Source organism: Ischnura elegans, chromosome 3 (assembly GCF_921293095.1).
Source record: "Ischnura elegans chromosome 3, ioIscEleg1.1, whole genome shotgun sequence".
Taxonomy (NCBI): Eukaryota; Metazoa; Arthropoda; class Insecta; order Odonata; family Coenagrionidae; genus Ischnura; species Ischnura elegans.
In genome coordinates, this window is record NC_060248.1 from 106,280,942 (window position 1) to 106,299,548 (window position 18,607).

Consider the following 18,607-nt stretch of genomic DNA (forward strand, 5'->3'; position numbering starts at 1 on the left):
TAACTTTGCTAAAAACGTGGCTGCAGACCACCAGAAATTGGCCAGCAAAGTTAACAAAATCATTATTTCTCATCGCAGAAACATGGTACATAGACATACTTGATTGCCTGATTGGCAGGAATGCGATGCAAACAATCATTTTTTGATGATCACTTTGATTGATGGATTTTCAAAATGTAGTCAGTGTGGTCATGTTTGGGGAGGGAGGCCCCCTGCTCGGAGGGTCAAAGAGAGGGGGCCAGCTAGAGTGAGTTCGTCGAGGTAAGGGTCCCTGATTAGAGACCATTCAAAGTGCTTCAGCAAAAGTGCATAGCAGGGAGGAAGAAAAAGTACGTTCAATGCAGCCTGCCATGCAAACGCACCAGGTATGCTCACAGCAGTGAAATGGTTTAGAATCCAAAGTCCAAGATTAACCTCTGATTGAATTTTCTTTCACTACATTCATCTTTGTAGCCTATTTTCACTGACGTCATAGAGATCTGAGAATTTGGGTTTTAACATAACATTCTTACTCTCTATTTTTGGGTTGGTCTGTCCTATTTTATTGCTAAATAACAAAACTTGTGTGCCAGGTGCTTACCTCTTCATCTCCTTTAAGGTTAGTATAGGCGACTTCATGTATTTCCAGTCAAGAGACAAAAATAAAAATATTTTGAGATATTCACTCTTTATTTGGTTCATCTTAATGAAAAAGGCAAATGCAATATTATAAATACATATAAATACATTTTTCAACATCCCGCAAAAATTAAATAAGTTAAAAAAAAACTTTCCACTAGATTCTGAAAGGAATACTGTTACATGCAGGTTTTCTCCTACTCCATAGTTTAACCATCTTCAGAAGAGATCACATTCCATTGATATTGTCTTTAAAACGCAAAATGTCAGCATATGTACATCAGCCTTATATAAATACTATAAATTTAAATTGTGACAACTTGTTAGTCACAATATAACATCATCAAGAAACATGGTGATTTTTTTGTAACTAATGCCACGCTCAGGTATGTTTAAAAAAGTATTAAAAACAATTTTTATAACCACATTTTTTGTAAAAGTAACAACAGTTGCATTGTTCATCAATTAGGAAGAATGTTAATCACAGATATTTGGGTAGACTTTTGCTTGAACACATGAATTAGTGACAACACTTGAGTGCAAACACACAAATTGACATAAGGATCTGAAATACTGCTAAAATTAATACACTAATTTCTACTAATACTTCTGAGACTAATTTGGACAAAAGAGTGCTCTAAAAATTTCTTTCGACATAATCACTCCACAGTTGCCTCCAATACGGGTAAAAAAATGTCCATTTTAGGAATAATGATTTATAAAGATAAATGAGAAGTATGAACAATAAAAACATGAAATTCAAGCTAAAACACCAGCCCACAAGGCAAAGAAAAGAATTGCTGCAACAAACACTTTGATTTTGTATTTCTGTCAATGTACACAAACTTGATCAAAATACACCTTATACTATAGTATAGTATATGCAGCTTTAGAAGAAGGTTTAGCAGGTACCTTAGATAAAGTACATTCCCTCACATTTGTCTCATGGACTGATAACCTTGGTTAACTACGCCTAATGTGATTTTGGTGCACTATCCAGACTACAGTCCACCTCCACTCCTTTCCACTGAGATTTTCCCTCTTGCTCTTTCTTTTTCCACGTGTTCCTCCTCCATTTCAGCCATTCTTGCGAAACGTGAATGAGACAAATAACCCGACTTGATGGCAGACATCATCTGTGTTTTAAAGGTAAAACAGAATCATTAATAAACGTCAAAACTATTACCAGAGATGGGCAATACTGAAAATGCATGTGTTTTCAATAAATATTTTTGATACTTTTGTAATTTGTATTGGAATTATTAATTTGAAAAGTATTTTGCATTTTGTAACTGATATATTTGAGAAGTATTATGTAAAAAATACATTCAAAATCAAAGTTTAAACAAATTTCAATATTACAGTCAGACTCTCAGGCCCTTTGGGCTTTGGTTTAATTTAGTCACAGTAATTTAACCAACACACTATGGGCTGGTATCAAAAAAAGGTTGACAAAATTACTAAGGACCATTTTCAATCAAAAATGGTTGACACTTTAAATTAATGGGTTAACATTTGTCATCTTCATTCATTGTTCTCCAGATGCAGGCATGCAAACATAAAACACCTTGAGGAAAGGCAGATTTCAGTTTTTCTTGGAAATATTCCAGATTAAGTATGCTATACCGACAAAGTTGGAATAATTTTTTAGATAATAATCCACAGTCCAAAGGTGGACAGTATTTTACATTTCATGAAAGTGTTTTTAAAATGTTATCGTATTTTTGTACTTCAAATACAATCTTCTAGAATAATTGTATTAGTAACACATTTTTATTAGTAATTTGTACTTAGTAAAATTGAAATGTATTTTGTCCACTTCTGATTATCACTATGTTTTCAAATAAATCTCAAAACTAATTCTCCTATATCACAAAAGATATGAAAAATGTCAACATGGACAATAAATTTAAAGCCTTGAATACACTAAATTGGTGTAAAAAGCAATGACAAACCCAGAAATGACACATTCATTGCCAATACAAAATAAAATCCATATAAAATGCTAAATGCACACACTCAAAATTCATACAATACATGGTTCCTTATTTTTTAAGATGCAATAATGGTAATGATATAATGTATCTAAAAAAATTGTATCAATTCTACCACAATGTGTCCTCAGCTCCAATCTTAATACTTAACACATATGAAATGAAAAAAGATATTTTAAAAGTGACTGCAAGACCCCAAATGGTGAGTAACTCCACAGTAGTTTTTTTATGATTTTTACTGTATTAATCAGTGAGGGCAAACATAAAAAGGCATACAGTTTACTAAACTCACAATGGAAAATTTATAATAATAAGAGTAAGATTTATACCTGCAAGTATTCATCAAGCTCAACCTGCCCATTCATGTTCGTGTCCAGCTCACGCAGGATCTCATGAAGCATTTCTCCAGATACCTTTTCTCCAGTGCGCTAAATGGGTACAAGAAATTTTGAGTGAGATTGATATTGGGTTTCATTTTTGATTATGGGATTATTGGAAAATGGGTTTGATGGAGAAACAATAGGTTTAGATTAGTCTCCCAATTAAAAAATAAATGAGATTACATACCAAAATAAAACTGCTAACTTGATGCTGAATGCATCAAAACTCTAGCTATTAATTTTATCAAAAATTCAACAATACAATTAACAACAACAAAATTACATTTAATTATAATATGAACATGAATTGGCAATTAATATTCCCACCATAATTTACCCTTGACTAGCCGCGCCTCTCAGTAAAACACTAGCAGTTGAGAAGGGACACAAAATGCTCTAATATTTTTTGTAAACTATTTCTTCAAATTAGGTAAATAAGGTAGAATATTTCAAAAAGGAAAATATCCTGCTCGATATATTGTTCTCAGTGGTTAACTTCAAAGCAGAACATATTTTCATTGTTTAAATAAGTATTTCTTACAGCTCTTCCAAGATATATTGATAAATAAATTTGCAATACCAAATGAATAATGGATCTCTAGAGAAAAGTAAGAAATAGATGTGGGTGCCACAAATGCAAACAACATATTTCCCAGTTGCTGGCCTTGAGTTGGTTTGTCAAGTGCACTGCCACCATGCAAGTCAGTTCAAAATAAGATTAAAAAATTGTAAAATTCATTTATAACAAAACAAAAATTAATTTTATTTTATTTTTCTCTTTAAATTTTGTAAGGCTCAATTTTTAGCAGTTATAAATTAACATATGGAGCAGAAAACAACAGTAGGAACACTGGAGTGCCATTAAATACACCAAAACAAAGAAGCTGATGCTGCATACTTTCAATAAATTCTACAGCCCATACACAAGCCTTCACATTGGACAGAAAAAGGAGTTTTTCATATCAAATTAAGTAATGAGGGAGTATGTACCTCTTTGGACTTTCATACAACATATTCATCATGAAGAGCTGATACCTTAGCAAATTTTTAAAAACAGTACTAATAATTAATATCGCATTAACAAAATCTAATAAACAATAATGATTGCCATGGGCTTCATTTTCATACAAACTACAAGCTAAATTACTACAGTGGAGCCCTGCTAATCCGAAATAATTAGGATTTCGGATTAGCGAATATTTCGGATTAAGCAGACTGCCATTAATTTAACGATAAATTATTAAATACAAAGTGCAACTACATAAATTAATCGCCGAAACGCCGTTTCACGTCCATACGGTATGAGAAACAACCAACTTCATTATGTACGCCGTACGGCAACGCTCTGCACGGCTACCGCTTGAGTTCGTTGTTGCAAAGAAATCCGATAGGTAGCAGCACAACCTACGTTGTAGAAGTTTAGTTTTTTCCTGATTTTGATTTCGGATAAAGCGGATTTTCGGATTACCGGATTTCGGATTAGCGGGGCTCCACTGTATAAGAAAAAAAATTTTTGTCACAATAATGGATTTGCTACAGTGGAACCTCGATCTATCATTCCCGCATTGATCGTTTTCCCACATTCATCGTTCACCTAACATGGCCTCAAATAAAGTCCCATACAGACAATATAATTTTTTCCCCACTTCTATGGCTCCCCGGAGTATCGTTCTCCTGCATTTATCGTTTGAAGATCTTGGTCCTGATGTATAATTTTCCCACATCCATCTTTCGACGAAAAAGAAACTAAGTACATATTTACAATGTGTCATTTATGTATTTGAATCTTCCCCAAGAAATGGAACTACCATAGTGAGAAGCTCACAATCAGTGCCATGGGATAGTAACTACGTAGCACATTTCCCAAATCCGCTATCCCCCGCCCATCAGCCCTCGGACACCCCTCGTAAGCTTTCCATCTATCTGAAATCAAAAAAAAGGCCACAGCTCCCACAAGGTTTATATTATGAAGACCATAAATCAAAAGCTTTGAAAGAAAATATTAAGTTACAGGAGGATAATAGAAACGTGTTTCATACTTCCCCCTTTCTCCCCCACTGACCTTTTTCAGCCTACCTAGTTCAAAGTTTCCCATTTCTGGAGGTCAACTGCTGCATGAGTCATCTGTTAGCCCAATGGGTGTCTAACAACGACTTTCGGACATTGATAATACACCTTTATTGGATTGAAATATTAGTAATGTGGGCATAATTTAAATAAAGAATAATCCAAACAAGACGTATTTCTGACATTATTTAAGCATTTTAAGCAAGGTAATAAATGGCAAAATACGAGGAAGACTTAGCCTTCTGGCAAAACTCAATATCCTTGCAGCTGAGCTTCTTGGAAGTTGATACAGCTTTTCTTCCGAAACAGATATCAAATTACAATTTATGAGTTATGAGGTTACACTGTACTTTTTTGTGTCCCAAGAACTTGCTACATCTAGGTCCTGTATTACATCCATTAAATCATGACATTTTGCACACACTGCTGGGAGTATATGTATCAGGTTGCTGACACATGATAAGAATCCAATGAAAGTCTTTCTAGCAAACCTAGAAATTTAAATGAGTCCAAATGTCAACTAGAATCAATGGTTTCAGAGATAAATTCTCAGGTATACTAACCTCCATACTTCTGCGAATGTCATTGATAGATACATATCCTTTCCTTTCTTGGTCAATTGCTTGGAACCTCTTTCGATACGTCGCCACCTCTTCTTTGGTTAAATCAATGGGTATCCTTTCCTGGCTGGCTCTGTTGACATTGTGTCCCATTTCAGACTGAAGGAAATGAGTTGCTGCTTCAAACTGGGCCTGGAAGAATGAGAAAATTAGCTTTCTAACAGCATATAACAAATCATCCATTAGTAATTTATGACCAAATAATCATAAATTGGCTTATTTTGCCTACTATTGATGCAACTCCAACCATGATCGCCACTAATTAAAGCAGGAGTGCCCATTCCCCCTTGAACCACAGAGATGATACATACAGTGAGTCCTCGTTTAACGTCACTTACCGTTCCTGAAAAATGTGACGATAAACGAAATGACGTTAATCGAAACATAATATCCCATAAGAAACAATGTAAAAAGTGAATATCGGCTCCTGGACCTCACAATTCCTACGCGAAAAAATTTTAGCGTATCATATCTGGGGCATTTTTTACGATGGGAATGCCAAGCTATGGCATAAATACGAGTTCCTGTCTTCATCGACGACAATAGCAGCACTGACGTAAATCCTTCTCCATTTTTGTATCTTCCCGCATTTGCTTTTTGGCTTCGCTATAGTGCGGTCCAATGAATGCTACCAGATGCTACAGACCGGGGATCCGGTGGTCCGGTCCATAGGCCCTACCCTCGCTACGAGAATTTCTTTTCGGACCGGTCAGGAGCGAAATCAAAATGGCGCAAATGAGCGAGGGCGGGCAAACTGGGATTATGAAATCGAAGAGATGGTTTTAATTGCGAATTGAGGTGGGCGGGCGTCGCCTGGGCATCATCATCGCTGAAACATCGTCGCAGTAACAGGAACCAAAATTATTGTGAACATTGTTTTCTTGGACATTGTCGTGGCAATGTCTCTGATGCTAAAATTTGCCAAAACCGTAATCGCAATTAACAATATACACACCGTTTTACACTTTGAATAGACTGACCGTATTACTGCCCACGAAACAAACAACCTGTAACGCCTGCCACTTCGCCTTTTTTCTCGCGCGAAATTTAAAATACGTGACGTTATCGCGAAGCGAAGGGGCGATAAACGAATCACGGTCGTAAAATTTTCGTGACGTTATTGCGAAATGACGTTAAACGGGGTGACGTAGAACGAGGACTCACTGTATGTCTCTAAGTATGCCTCTCACCAATAGTGCCACATTCAGCGTGGTAGCTGACTATTTCATGTGCTTCCATGAAGTGATTAACCTCAATACCTTCCAAATGAGTAGGTATACTACCGTATCTCCGAATATAGTCCCCCCCCGAATATAGTCCCCCCCCCCAATTTTGAGACCTCAGTTTTGGGAAAAATTTTAAAATGTAAAGGAAGGCAATTTTTCTGTGGTTAGCAAGTTAAGATTCTAGATTCGATAAAAACTATTATTTTCTGTGAAGATTAAGAACAAATCTGTTCACATATTTTCCATCACAACAAAATAACTATACCTAAAACATGTTGTGATCCATTGCATGTATCAGTAATTTATAGTTCCTTAACCAGATGTAATGAAGAAATGAGAAAATTTTTTAAGTATCCAAGGCTATTGTATTTTTAAACCTTCACAAATTATTAATATTTTTGATTTCCAAATGACTACAGACAATGTCAATATACAGTAAAACTTCGATTTTACGCACTTCGATTTTACATCAAGTCTCGTTTTTACGCAGCGGCACTGAAGTCCGGCCGGAAAGCATAGGGAATTGCAATGGTGAAACTTCGATTTTACATCTTTTCTTGATTTTACGCAGTTTTTCGATTTTGCGCAGCATAACCCCAGCCCCTAAGAGGTCGCTAATCTTGATTTTACGCAGTTGTCTTCGGCTTGTTTTGAAAATCCGACTAGAGCAATATGCAGTTAGGTTATTATTTCGTCTCAATGAGTTGCAAAAATGAATACAGGAACGGTTGAAATGACATCGCGCTGTTGAACGTGAAACTAAATACATCGCGAATCTAATTATTGCTTCCCCGTGAGCCCTCTCAGTAATATTTCAGGCTCCATTACGAACGCGAATGTCGCTCTTAGTTCAAATTCGCCGTAGAAGGATATCGAAACCTAAAACACACGGCAATCGCCGTGTATGCGTAACTACTTTTGATTAAGACATGATCGCTGGAGATATTAACATTATCACCTTTCGTTTATTATTCGACTTATTGATCGACGCTGTTTATATCCAGAATTATGAGCTACGGAATATGTATCCCCAACGCAAGGCTTTCTAGAATTTTGCCAACGCTATGTTTTCCGTCGCCCCAGCGAAATATAACGGCGAAATGAGTCGTTAAAAATACTCCCGTGCCAAAATTTTGGCTTCCAAGGTGATCTAAAAAAGATAGTCGTACTTCTAGTATTGACGTAAGTCGATGGTGATTCAACACGATGGTAAAAGCAGCATGCATTGTCTCATTCCCGGGCTAACCCCACATCTGCGGGACAAATGGAGGCGAGGGAAAATTGCTTGCGCTGCACGCTTATCAGAACCGACTCAACTTGTATCTCATTGTCAGACGGTTTAAGTTTAACATGGTTGGAACTTGAATAGCTATTAGCTTAACTCCGCTAGGTGGCAAGCGTTTTAACGGAACGGGAGTTAATGCCCTCGGAGAATAACTCGCGTCGTCAATCGTCATGTAATCATTGAAGTCAAATTCAAGACGTGAGTGATAAGGCAGTCCCTTTAAACTCAGGAATGGCTTAGTACCATACAATCGAAATACAAAAAGTGTCCAGTGTTGTTATCAGATATGGGGAAGCAAAATATTACGTGAAGCTGAGTCACACGGCTTGTGAGTCGAAGGTCCCGGCGCTGAATTTGCGGAAGAATGCCGACAGAGAAGCTATTCCCGGAAGAGTCAATCTACTAATGCTAAAATTTCATGGGGAAATGCTTTTTTAATGCGTATTAATTATAGAGAAGGAAAAATTTTCAGGACTACTAGTCATTTTTTATTCATCACGGGCGGCATGACGGCAATTGCGCGGTCATTTAAATAGCTCACTTCAAAAAAAGTGATCTTAGCACCGGAAAAATCTGAATTTCCGAATATCCCGGGTCCTGTGTGCTCCGTATTATCTATGGTATGCTATTTGGAGGTAACCAACTACTGGGGTCATTAGCGCCATGAAGTAAGGGCTGGGGGGATAGGAACCCTATGTTGGCATTAGCCAGGTTGTAATGATAAGCTCAAAAGGGACCAGGACTTAACTTCCCATCTGATGGACATAGTGGTGCACTGGAAGTGCCCTCCACATTAGACTCAAGTAGGGATAAGGCCATCTCTGATAAGTCTTTGCTACTGCCAGGACTTGAACCCAGGCCCACAGGGTGTAAAGCCTTTGTGATGTATTAGCAAAATTTTGCTCCCTGTTAATGGGGTTAATTTGGATGACTATCCTCAGGTATCTCATTTCTTCAATCTCCAATCTTTGTTTGTCTGCTGGTGGTTAAACGGATATCCTGAAAACTGCTTTTAATGAGAATATTTTCGAAAATTAGCTTCTCTGTGACCATTTAGTATCACCATTCCGAAATTTCTCCTGGGTAACAGAAGCAATCTTAGTGCCAGAAATGCTGGCATTTCAACCATTTTGTTCAACCATGGGAAACACTGTTCAGGAATGCAAAGATATTTCTCTTAGGGTAACACGTCATCTGTGGTGTTGCTTTTGAGTAAATAAGATTATTAGGCTTCATTTTCCGAGCAATAATGAGCTAGTGTTATCCTGAAAACTATACTCCTCCTCAATACCAACTCTTGATTTTACACACTTTGATTTTACACAGTGCCCATATTTCGGTCCCTCCAACTGCGTAAAATCAAAGTTTTACTGTATAAGCTTTAACTTAAAGCCCATAAACAGTATTGCATTTGGCCCTGAAACTTCCTTAGATCCAGTGTAACACACCCATCAAGTCATCACAAATCCAAGTGACCTGAAGAATTTAGGAAATCTAAATAAAATTGTGTTAAATAAATTATAAATATTATAAAAATATTGCTATCAAATGCCTGCTAAGCAAAACAATTAAACTACAGGACTTACAAATATCAAAGTAATAAAATTAAGAAATAAACTTTTTCCAACAAACATCAAAACTGAAAAAAAATTATATCAATTTTCAATGCCTCGTCGCGAATCATTGCATAAGTTACACAAAGAGCTTCTGCTCTGCATTTGCGCACAAATTCGACGATATTTTCCTCTAATTCTTTGAATCTGCCGCATCGAGACCCCCGAAATGACTTCCGCGATGTATTAGCGCTTTGCAAGCGCTGTAAATACTATGATTTACGGCGTATTCTGCAACGGCCATTTTTAAATTGGCATCGAAACTCCGTCTTTGAAGGCCTCTAATCTGCGGCAGGATTGATCCTCATCTTTCTACTTGATCCATCACCACACTGTTGAACGTAAAATTATTTTTAATAAAGAAAATATCGCGGAAATAATTGCGAAACGTTATGCGACGTAATTTATCGATCCTATTTACCCTGACGAATTGAAGATATTCCTCAATAAATTGATTACACTTTCGATGCTGAGTCGCTGTATTTCGATCAAATGCAGTAATGCCGGCGCTTCTGGTTTAAAGTCGTCGATTATTGCGCCTTTTCAGAAACAAATGCATCACCTATTGCGCATTCTTGTCCTGCGAAGGCGGTAAAGGCAGTGGTTGTAAACACGAACCGCACGGGCACATGGACATATAGTAGCTACGGACGCAATGAAATGCTAAATCGTCACGAAAGGTTCACTTTATCTGTTTATTTTTCGCAATTATTTAAATTGTGTAGTTATTAAATGAGCGACGGGTACATATACTATTGATTCAATTCTAGTGTTCGATTAATGTAATGATAGTGTGTGTTTAGTTTTCATTTTAATTATTTACTGTTTTGCGTCATTAAGTGATCAGTGTCGATTGAATTATTCTAACAATACTTTTCCAAGAAAAATTTGCGGCTACCCGATGGATTCCGTGAAAACGCATATTCGATATGCTATTTGAATCGGAATAATCGTATCTGTACAACATTTGTGGTAAAAATTGTCTTAATTTCCGGTAAAACGTGGCAGTATTTACTAATATATCCGATTATAATCCTCATAAATATACTCAAACAGAAAGACTACGAGAACATTAGCCATTATGCCGTTATTTATTACTTTATGGTCACCTTTAGTATGCTAAACTGGATTACACTCGATTATAGTCCCCCCCCCTTACTTTTCCGCGGCCATTTTTGGAAAAAAAGGGGGGACTATACTCGGAGATATACGGTATATCAGCTACGGGTCCAAAATACCGTATTTCTCCAAATATAGTCCCCCCCCCCCTAATTTTGAGGTTTCAGTTTTCGGAAAAATTATAAAAAATGCATCTGAATAAAGTCCCCTTTTTACTTTTACCATTGGCATTTTTGGAAAAAAAGGGGGGACTATATTCAGACAAATACGGTAACAGTGGCCGCCCATGACTCATACGTTTTTGCTGACAAATTTGGGCGGCTGTGAACATTTGGCAACTCAAAGTTCACTCCTCCTCTCTCTTTCTCGGTACTTCCCCTACCCCATCAGCTAAGCCCTTCGAGAGGGTCCAGGCTCTCAATAATGCTCACCCGCAAATATATAGTGAAAGATTATAGGAAACAATAATATCTCATTTAAAAGAGTACCAATAAAAGAAATTCATATTCGCAAGAGGATATACAAACTTTTTTTTCTTTTTCGCTCCACTTGAGCTCTTCACCCATTAGATCAATAATTCCAGGAAGAGCCTCCTGAGCAGCCTGGACATTCAGGAATGCCAACCTTAAACGCCGAGCAATGACGTCAATGGCTGTGCAAGCATACTCTTTAACAGCATAGCGAACCTGAAATGAAAATACAACATCAGAAGTTACCATCAGAGATTTTACCACAGTGAATAAAAATAAAGTATTTCTTCATTTAGAAAACATGATGGTTTCAGGAGAATAATTTCCAATATGTTCATAGTAGGCAATATATTGAGAAAAATGTTTTCCATAATCTTTAAATATAAATTTCATATCACAAACTGCGCAATTATTGCCGTGGGCTTGCATGCGTTTTAACCCTTTTGCTGCTTCAATAGATTTTTCATCGGTTCCATTATTTTGCCTATTATCCAGAAAAAAATGAATTGAATAATTCATTTGTCGTAAAAATTTAATGTCGCCACACGAATGGACGTAGTTCCGCTAGAATTTCGAGCAGATGACAGCACCTACGACCGAAGGGAGGGTTTTTCGAAAACGTAGATATTTACCTGCATGTCGTGTTGAAAGGAAAAGTTTTTTGAAAGTCGTGGAATATCCCCGCATGTCGCAGGCAATAACCATAATGTTTTTTGCGGGTATTCCCGCTTGTAGCAGCGAAAGGGTTAATACCGCCCAAGGGAACCAGAGATTTTGTCGTACTCAGGAATGTTTATGCCATGACCAGTCAAGATAAAAAGTGGAAGGCAATAGAAGTGGATGAAGAGATAGCATGGGTCATAGCCAGGAACTCCCCAGCGTAGATACCGTATAAGCGTGTGTAAGAGGCGCGCACGTGTAAGAAGCGCACCCCTATTTTGAGGATCGAAGCTATAAAGAAAAAAAAATTTGCGGCATTTTTTTATCCTATCCTGCGGTGTTGCAGACGTATGCCTGGAATTTCGACACTTAACGAAATTTCCTCTTTCAGTACTATTTGAAAGAGGAAAAGTTTGATAACTGCGGCGGTAATAGCGGCATAAGAGGGAGTAGAAAGAGTTCCGATCCTCTCTTCGCATACGCCATCGCCCTACATTGCTTGTACGACTCACGATTCCGAAGTTTGTGTAAGAGGCGCACCCCCATTTTCGCCTGCAATGTCTGGGAAAAAAGGTGCGCCTCTTACACGCGCTTATACGGTAGTTTGTCCAACTCCGTTTTCCTACAACCACTGCATCGTGATGGCATGATCGCACGCCATTGCTGACATGCGTCCCGCAACCAGTGGCATAGCCACAAGGAGAGGGGGGGGGGAAGATATTCTGGGTTACAAACCCCTTTTCCCTGGGGTGTTTTCCATACACCTTGAAAGGGCCCTGAAATCTCCAGTGAACCCCCATTTCAAAATCCTGGCTCACTACTGCCCACAAAAGTTGAATCTTGGGCAACTTGTGCGAAATGCGAATATGCTGCATGTTGCCTAACAGTGTAGTTTCCGATGTCACGCAGTGGATTTGAATTATTCGTGTTAGCCGCTTTTCTGAATTGGTGGTATCACAGCTACGGATGCATGGCTTTTGGAAACCAAATATTATATGGAGCAGTAGAAATACCGTAATTCTCCGAATATAGTCCCCCCCCTAATTTTGAGGCTTGAGTTTCAGGAAAAAATTAAAAACATGTGTTTGAATATACTCCCGCCTTAACTTTTACCATGGGCATTTTTGGCAAAAAAAGGGGGGACTATGTTCAGACAAATACGGTATGAGTGCAATCACATTATCGCCGCTAAAAAGATTGCGGTCGGGAAAATAAAGCTCTCAATCTGAAATAGCATAATATAATCATAGATTGTTTGATTTATGTAAATTATGGACATGACAAGAAATTAAGGTGAATGTTGGATTATAAGTGTTTTCCGAATGCCGCCTCTCTGCATCATTAGCCCGGATAATAGGGAGTTTGCTGTAAATAAAAAAGTTAAGTGTTAGATGATAGACGCCCCAGGCCAGCGGTACTCTCAGCAGATGTATCCTGAGCAGACACCACATGGGAAAAATTACAAGGGGGGATGATGTGGGGGGGGTGCTGAAGCCCCTAATGCATCCCCCTAACCCATAGGATAAATGACTACAACCCTGACCCCCAAGGATAAATGTACTTCAACTGTTTCGAAATATGCCAGGGTTCTTTGTATTTGTCTGAATGGGCAATGCTCATAGTCCACACACATTCTCTATGGTAGTCTCTTCCCAGATATTTGTACTATACCATTAACTCCTCTTAAAAACATTTCGTCAACAACCATCTGCCTGCCCCACTTTTGCAGAATGTCCTGACAACTTAATTTCTTCTTTCTTCAAAATATGATTAACTGTAAAGCCTAAAATAATTCTTTGTACATTTATAAAGACACCACAGGAAGGGCTAAGTGAATACAAATAATCTGGGGGAATTTGACCCCGCGCCTTAAATTGCTGAAAAATAGAAGGGTCCATGAAGGAAACAAGATAAATGCCACTGCAGAAGAGTATCAAGTTAATTCACCACTATGACCTCACTTCCCTTGAGGCCAGTATGAATTTACGTGAGAAAAGAGCTTTCCCAAGAATCCCATGATTTTGTTTCATTCACTTTTCAATATGTCTACATAATTTATTCCACAACTGATAAATTATGTCCCAAAATGTATGGTAATAAAAGAAAATCTCCAGAGATGACATGTTTCGTCAAAAAACTCTATTACTATATGATTCCTTTGACGCACCTCAGCATCTATGTACGGAAACTCAGGATGCAATTTCTTGCCAATAATTGGCCACCTCTTCCCGGTCAAAGTAGCAAGCTTAGCAACAGCAAAGGCTCTGTCTCCATATGCTGATGCCAGATGTTGAGCAGTCTCACATTCCAAGCCAAAGTCCTGCACCAATCTGATGAACATAGTTGGGCTCCAGTTGTGGCCTCCTTCCAAGTACAGTCCTTTGGTCTGTGAACTCTGACAAGCTGGTTTGAGACCAGTGGCTGCCCACGAGAAAATATTCAAATAAGACGTGTTCCACAACATGAATTTCAAAACAATTGAAAAATAATATAGGATTGATAATCAGCAAAAAAGCTGAATATTAACCAATACAGGGTGAAAACTATGCATGTTTCACAAATAATGTATACTTAGGAATAAATTGTAGGTCTGAAAACATAAGCTGATAGGAGAATTGAGTGGAGAGGTGCATCAAATCTATCTTTAGATTCTTGACCAGTGATGATGATGATGTAAATAAACAAAGCTCTTTAAGAGAATTAATGCTCATGATTTAGTGAAAAAGTGGTGAAAGACATTTCACAATCTACACTACTGACTATCAATAGGATTGGTCTGTTTTCGATATCAAAAAAGTAACTTTCTCAAAAAAGACAGGAGTTGCACACGCTGAGATTTGCATCATATGCTATGTTTTCGCACAAACACATACCAGCATAATTTCACAAAAATTGAATTTACAGTACAAGTATGGAAAAAAATCTCCACCAAAACAATAAATTCCAGAATGTACATAAAAAATAATAAATCACATTCATTTTGGAATGGTAATAATATGGAGCACTTTTCATTACTTGATAAAATAATACCATTACGTATTTACCTTTGATTGCAGCATCTATCGTATCAGCAGCCATACTTCGATAAGTAGTCCACTTTCCTCCAGCAATAGTAACAAGACCTGATGGACTAACATGGACAATGTGGTTACGAGCCAGAGATTGTGTGTCTTCCTTGTTTGGATCTTGAACCAAAGGTCTGATGCCACTCCATGCTGACAACACATCACCCCGGCGAACTGAAAGCATATTTGCATGATAAAAAATAATTTATGGGAGTAAACTAAAACATGAGACCATTCAAATCAAACATGAGATGTGAGTTTTTGTATAACATATAATCCAATCATAATTTTAACTTAACCAACATGAATCTATATACTAGAAAGCCCTCTATCAACCACTCACTCACTCATACAAATGTTTGCGGTGAACAAGACGAGATGCGACAAAAAGTCTAACAACAACCCCCACTAAAATTGTCCGAAAACCCAGGAAACATTTTGAAACTCTATATTTCCCATTATTTTTCTGTCCATTAATTTAAAATTGTGCATGGGGATTAGTTCAAAAATGGCCAACAAAATCCAATGGCGGCACGGCTATAATTGGAAGGAAGGTACAAACAAATAATCATAGCAACATATTTGTTTATGCAAACAAAAGGAGCGAAATTAGAAAAGAAGATAAAGGAATCAAAGTGAAAAGATGATGAAAATAAGGTAGGAAATTTAGAATGTACATAATTTAAAAAAAGTCAATTTCTTAATCTTTCCGTATGAACAAAAATTTGTTTAAATCAAAGTGTATTCAAACGAAAAGAGGAGAAAGATAAGGTAGGAAATTACTCATTATTTTTAATTACATTACATTCTATGTATAAAATTTTGGAGTCATGAAAATTGAAAGAGTGGTTGTTATTAATTCCACAGTTAACAAGTGCACATAATTCCATTGTTAAAAGATGATTCGTGCAGTTGACTGTAGTTCCTGTCTTGTTGCTGATACATGATTGCAGCAGAAAGATATCAAAACAAACCTTCATTAAAAGATAGGTGGTTAAAAATGATTTTATTTTCATTGTTTGTGATGGCGATAACGTTTTATTTTTGTTTACGTTCTTTTTTCTGTTAATATCTTTTTTATTGTGCAATGTTATCCATGAGCTGGTGCATCAAAGGCAGTGAATTTTAGAACATGGAGGCTAAGTGCAATTAAAGGTATTTCTTATTCAATTATTTGTCTTACGAAAATCACGTTTCATTGAGTGACTAAGTTATTTAGCTGTAAACATCTTCGAAATCATGACATTTATGTCTTGTTCATCAAAAGTTGTCATCAGCTACTCACCAGATTATTTTCCTGAGCATTATATTGGATACTAAAGCTGTAAGAAGATGTTTGTGTATCCTGACTCATTAAAACTTTAAAGAGAGGTATTCCTGAAGTAGTATCATTCGTGATCATGATAAATAATCTATCGATAAAATTTGTCATACTAGGCCCAATTCATGCTAAGAATCTCCACTTTATTCATTTGCACTTGATAATTGATATTCAGTTCTTACGTAATTCTATTGTGCGTATCATCCTCTCTTAAGATTACGAAGGGAAACTGCAGTCACACCTTATTCATATTTCAAGAATTTCGTGGAATAATGCGAAAAATAATTAATAAACCTGTTTTTAATATTTATCCTGGCGACCGATTAGCCTGGTCGATAGAGTCTGTTAATATGTGCGGTGGGCCAATGTTCAATACCCTATTATGCAGGCACATTTCTTCTCAGGTTTTTTGTATTTATTTTGAGGAAACCTACATTGAACTCCTAATTTTATGATTTTCAACCAGAACAATGTTTTTTTTGGGTGGAAAATCTTTCATATGCTCATGCTACGTTGGGTTTATTATGCGTTTGATCTTAGTTGTTTTATGGAATTGATGGGTGCCATGTTAATAGTATTTATCGAACTACATTTATCAAACTTTGTTTGGTCAAAGTAACAGAAATATTCAATGCTCCATATAAATCCAAATTTCGATGAGCTTGATCAGAAACTTGTATATCTAACTATATAACTATGCAGTGCTTACTTGCTTCATGTAGTTCCTTACCAATTCAAATGTAGTTAACAGTAGTTCATTGTATTTCGTAAATTCGTTATGTAATGATGTCAAGTATAAATTGAGTGTTACAGTGGAACAAACTCTCAACTTTTTTTTTGGGTTTGAATTTAATAATTGAAATACTCTGTCAGACTTGTAGAAATTTATTTAATTTTTTTAGACCTTCAGAAAAACGTTCCTCTTCTATAAAAAATTATTTTCATATTGTAACCTACATACCATGCACTCGTTTTACTTGAAAGTGGCAATATTGCTTATATCTAATCTAGCCAATTGAAAAGTAAACGATCCCTTAGTAACAAATGGTAGACAAAAAGTGTACAACCTTCCATAGTGACCATAACAGGCTGCAGGCCTTTTGAAAAAGGGAGGGGTCTGGGGGGAGCAAAAGCGAGTTAAAATAAATAGAGGTACAAAGGACAAAATCATAATTGAACTTTAAGTGCATGTTTTTGTGGAAGTACTCATAAGAAGATTTATAGCACAACATTCACTCCACACATGGCACAGAATGACATTGCAAAAATGTATGGAAATATAAAAATTTAAGGAATTTATGTGAAAAAAATGTTAGCTGATAACATGAATCACACTGCAGACAAAAATTTTTCAAAGCACATGCAAAACCAAGAGAATTAAGACTGCTAGGGTAGCAATGTGGATTGCACATTACCCAAATGACCTTGGATCTAAGGTCACCGTGTGACAATGTCAGGTTCAAGTACAGGATACACGGAGAATACCTTATATATACATACACCGTACTCCTCCGAATATAGTCCCCCCCCCCCCAATTTTGAGGCTTGAGTTTCGGGGGGAAAAAATGGGTTTGAATATAGTACCCCCCTTAAATTTTATCACGAGCATTTTTGGAAAAAAAGGGGGGGGACTATATTCAGACAAATACGGTAAATTGCGTCAGTCAACCATCAGGAAATAAGTGTTAAAATTTGATGAACCCAACCTACTCATCGTGACACAATATTATTGGCAAACTATCATTGATTTCAATAAAATTTCATTTTACTGCTATTAAATATGTAGCATGCTGATGAGTGTATACAAGGCATCTCCAGAAAGTAGGTAAGTACATACATACTGCTTTGATCTAGTGCCTCAGCAGCACTGCTGTTGGAGCTATGGCTATATGCACTAGTCTCCTTTGTTCAATTAGCTACAATTCACACCATTTAAGTTGCTTTCTCCTTCAAATTTTCTTATCTGAGCACTATTAAAATTTTAAGAAAATTTCTGAACCCATTGCCTTCAATGTTCATTCTGTGATTCAGTTTTTGAACACTAGTAGCATTAAGACAGCAGATACATATTTATCTTCAAATTCAAGAAGTTTACACTAACAATGCTATGAGTGATGGGATAGTGAGACAATGGATACATAGTTTAAAGAATAACATAGTTTAAAGTAA

The 18,607-nt window shown here is 36.8% G+C and overlaps 1 protein-coding gene across 3 annotated transcripts in view; it reads right to left on the minus strand.

Moving 5' to 3' along the window:
• Window positions 1-650: 650 nt before the first annotated feature.
• Window positions 651-18,607, minus strand: part of LOC124156322 (glycerol-3-phosphate dehydrogenase, mitochondrial) — a 32,569-nt gene continuing 14,612 nt past the window's right edge. For 2 of the 3 annotated variants that reach the window (XM_046530798.1, XM_046530799.1), the window contains exons 7-12: window positions 15,097-15,291; window positions 14,220-14,473; window positions 11,450-11,608; window positions 5,623-5,811; window positions 2,942-3,040; window positions 651-1,754 (exon numbers count right to left, since the gene is read on the minus strand). In XM_046530798.1, coding sequence (XP_046386754.1) covers window positions 1,620-1,754; window positions 2,942-3,040; window positions 5,623-5,811; window positions 11,450-11,608; window positions 14,220-14,473; window positions 15,097-15,291 — 1,031 coding nt within the window. In that variant the 3' untranslated portion in view covers window positions 651-1,619. Of the gene's footprint in view, window positions 1,755-2,941; window positions 3,041-5,622; window positions 5,812-8,074; window positions 8,077-11,449; window positions 11,609-14,219; window positions 14,474-15,096; window positions 15,292-18,607 lie in introns of all 3 variants that reach the window. The other variant, XR_006864302.1, reaches the window with a different exon arrangement.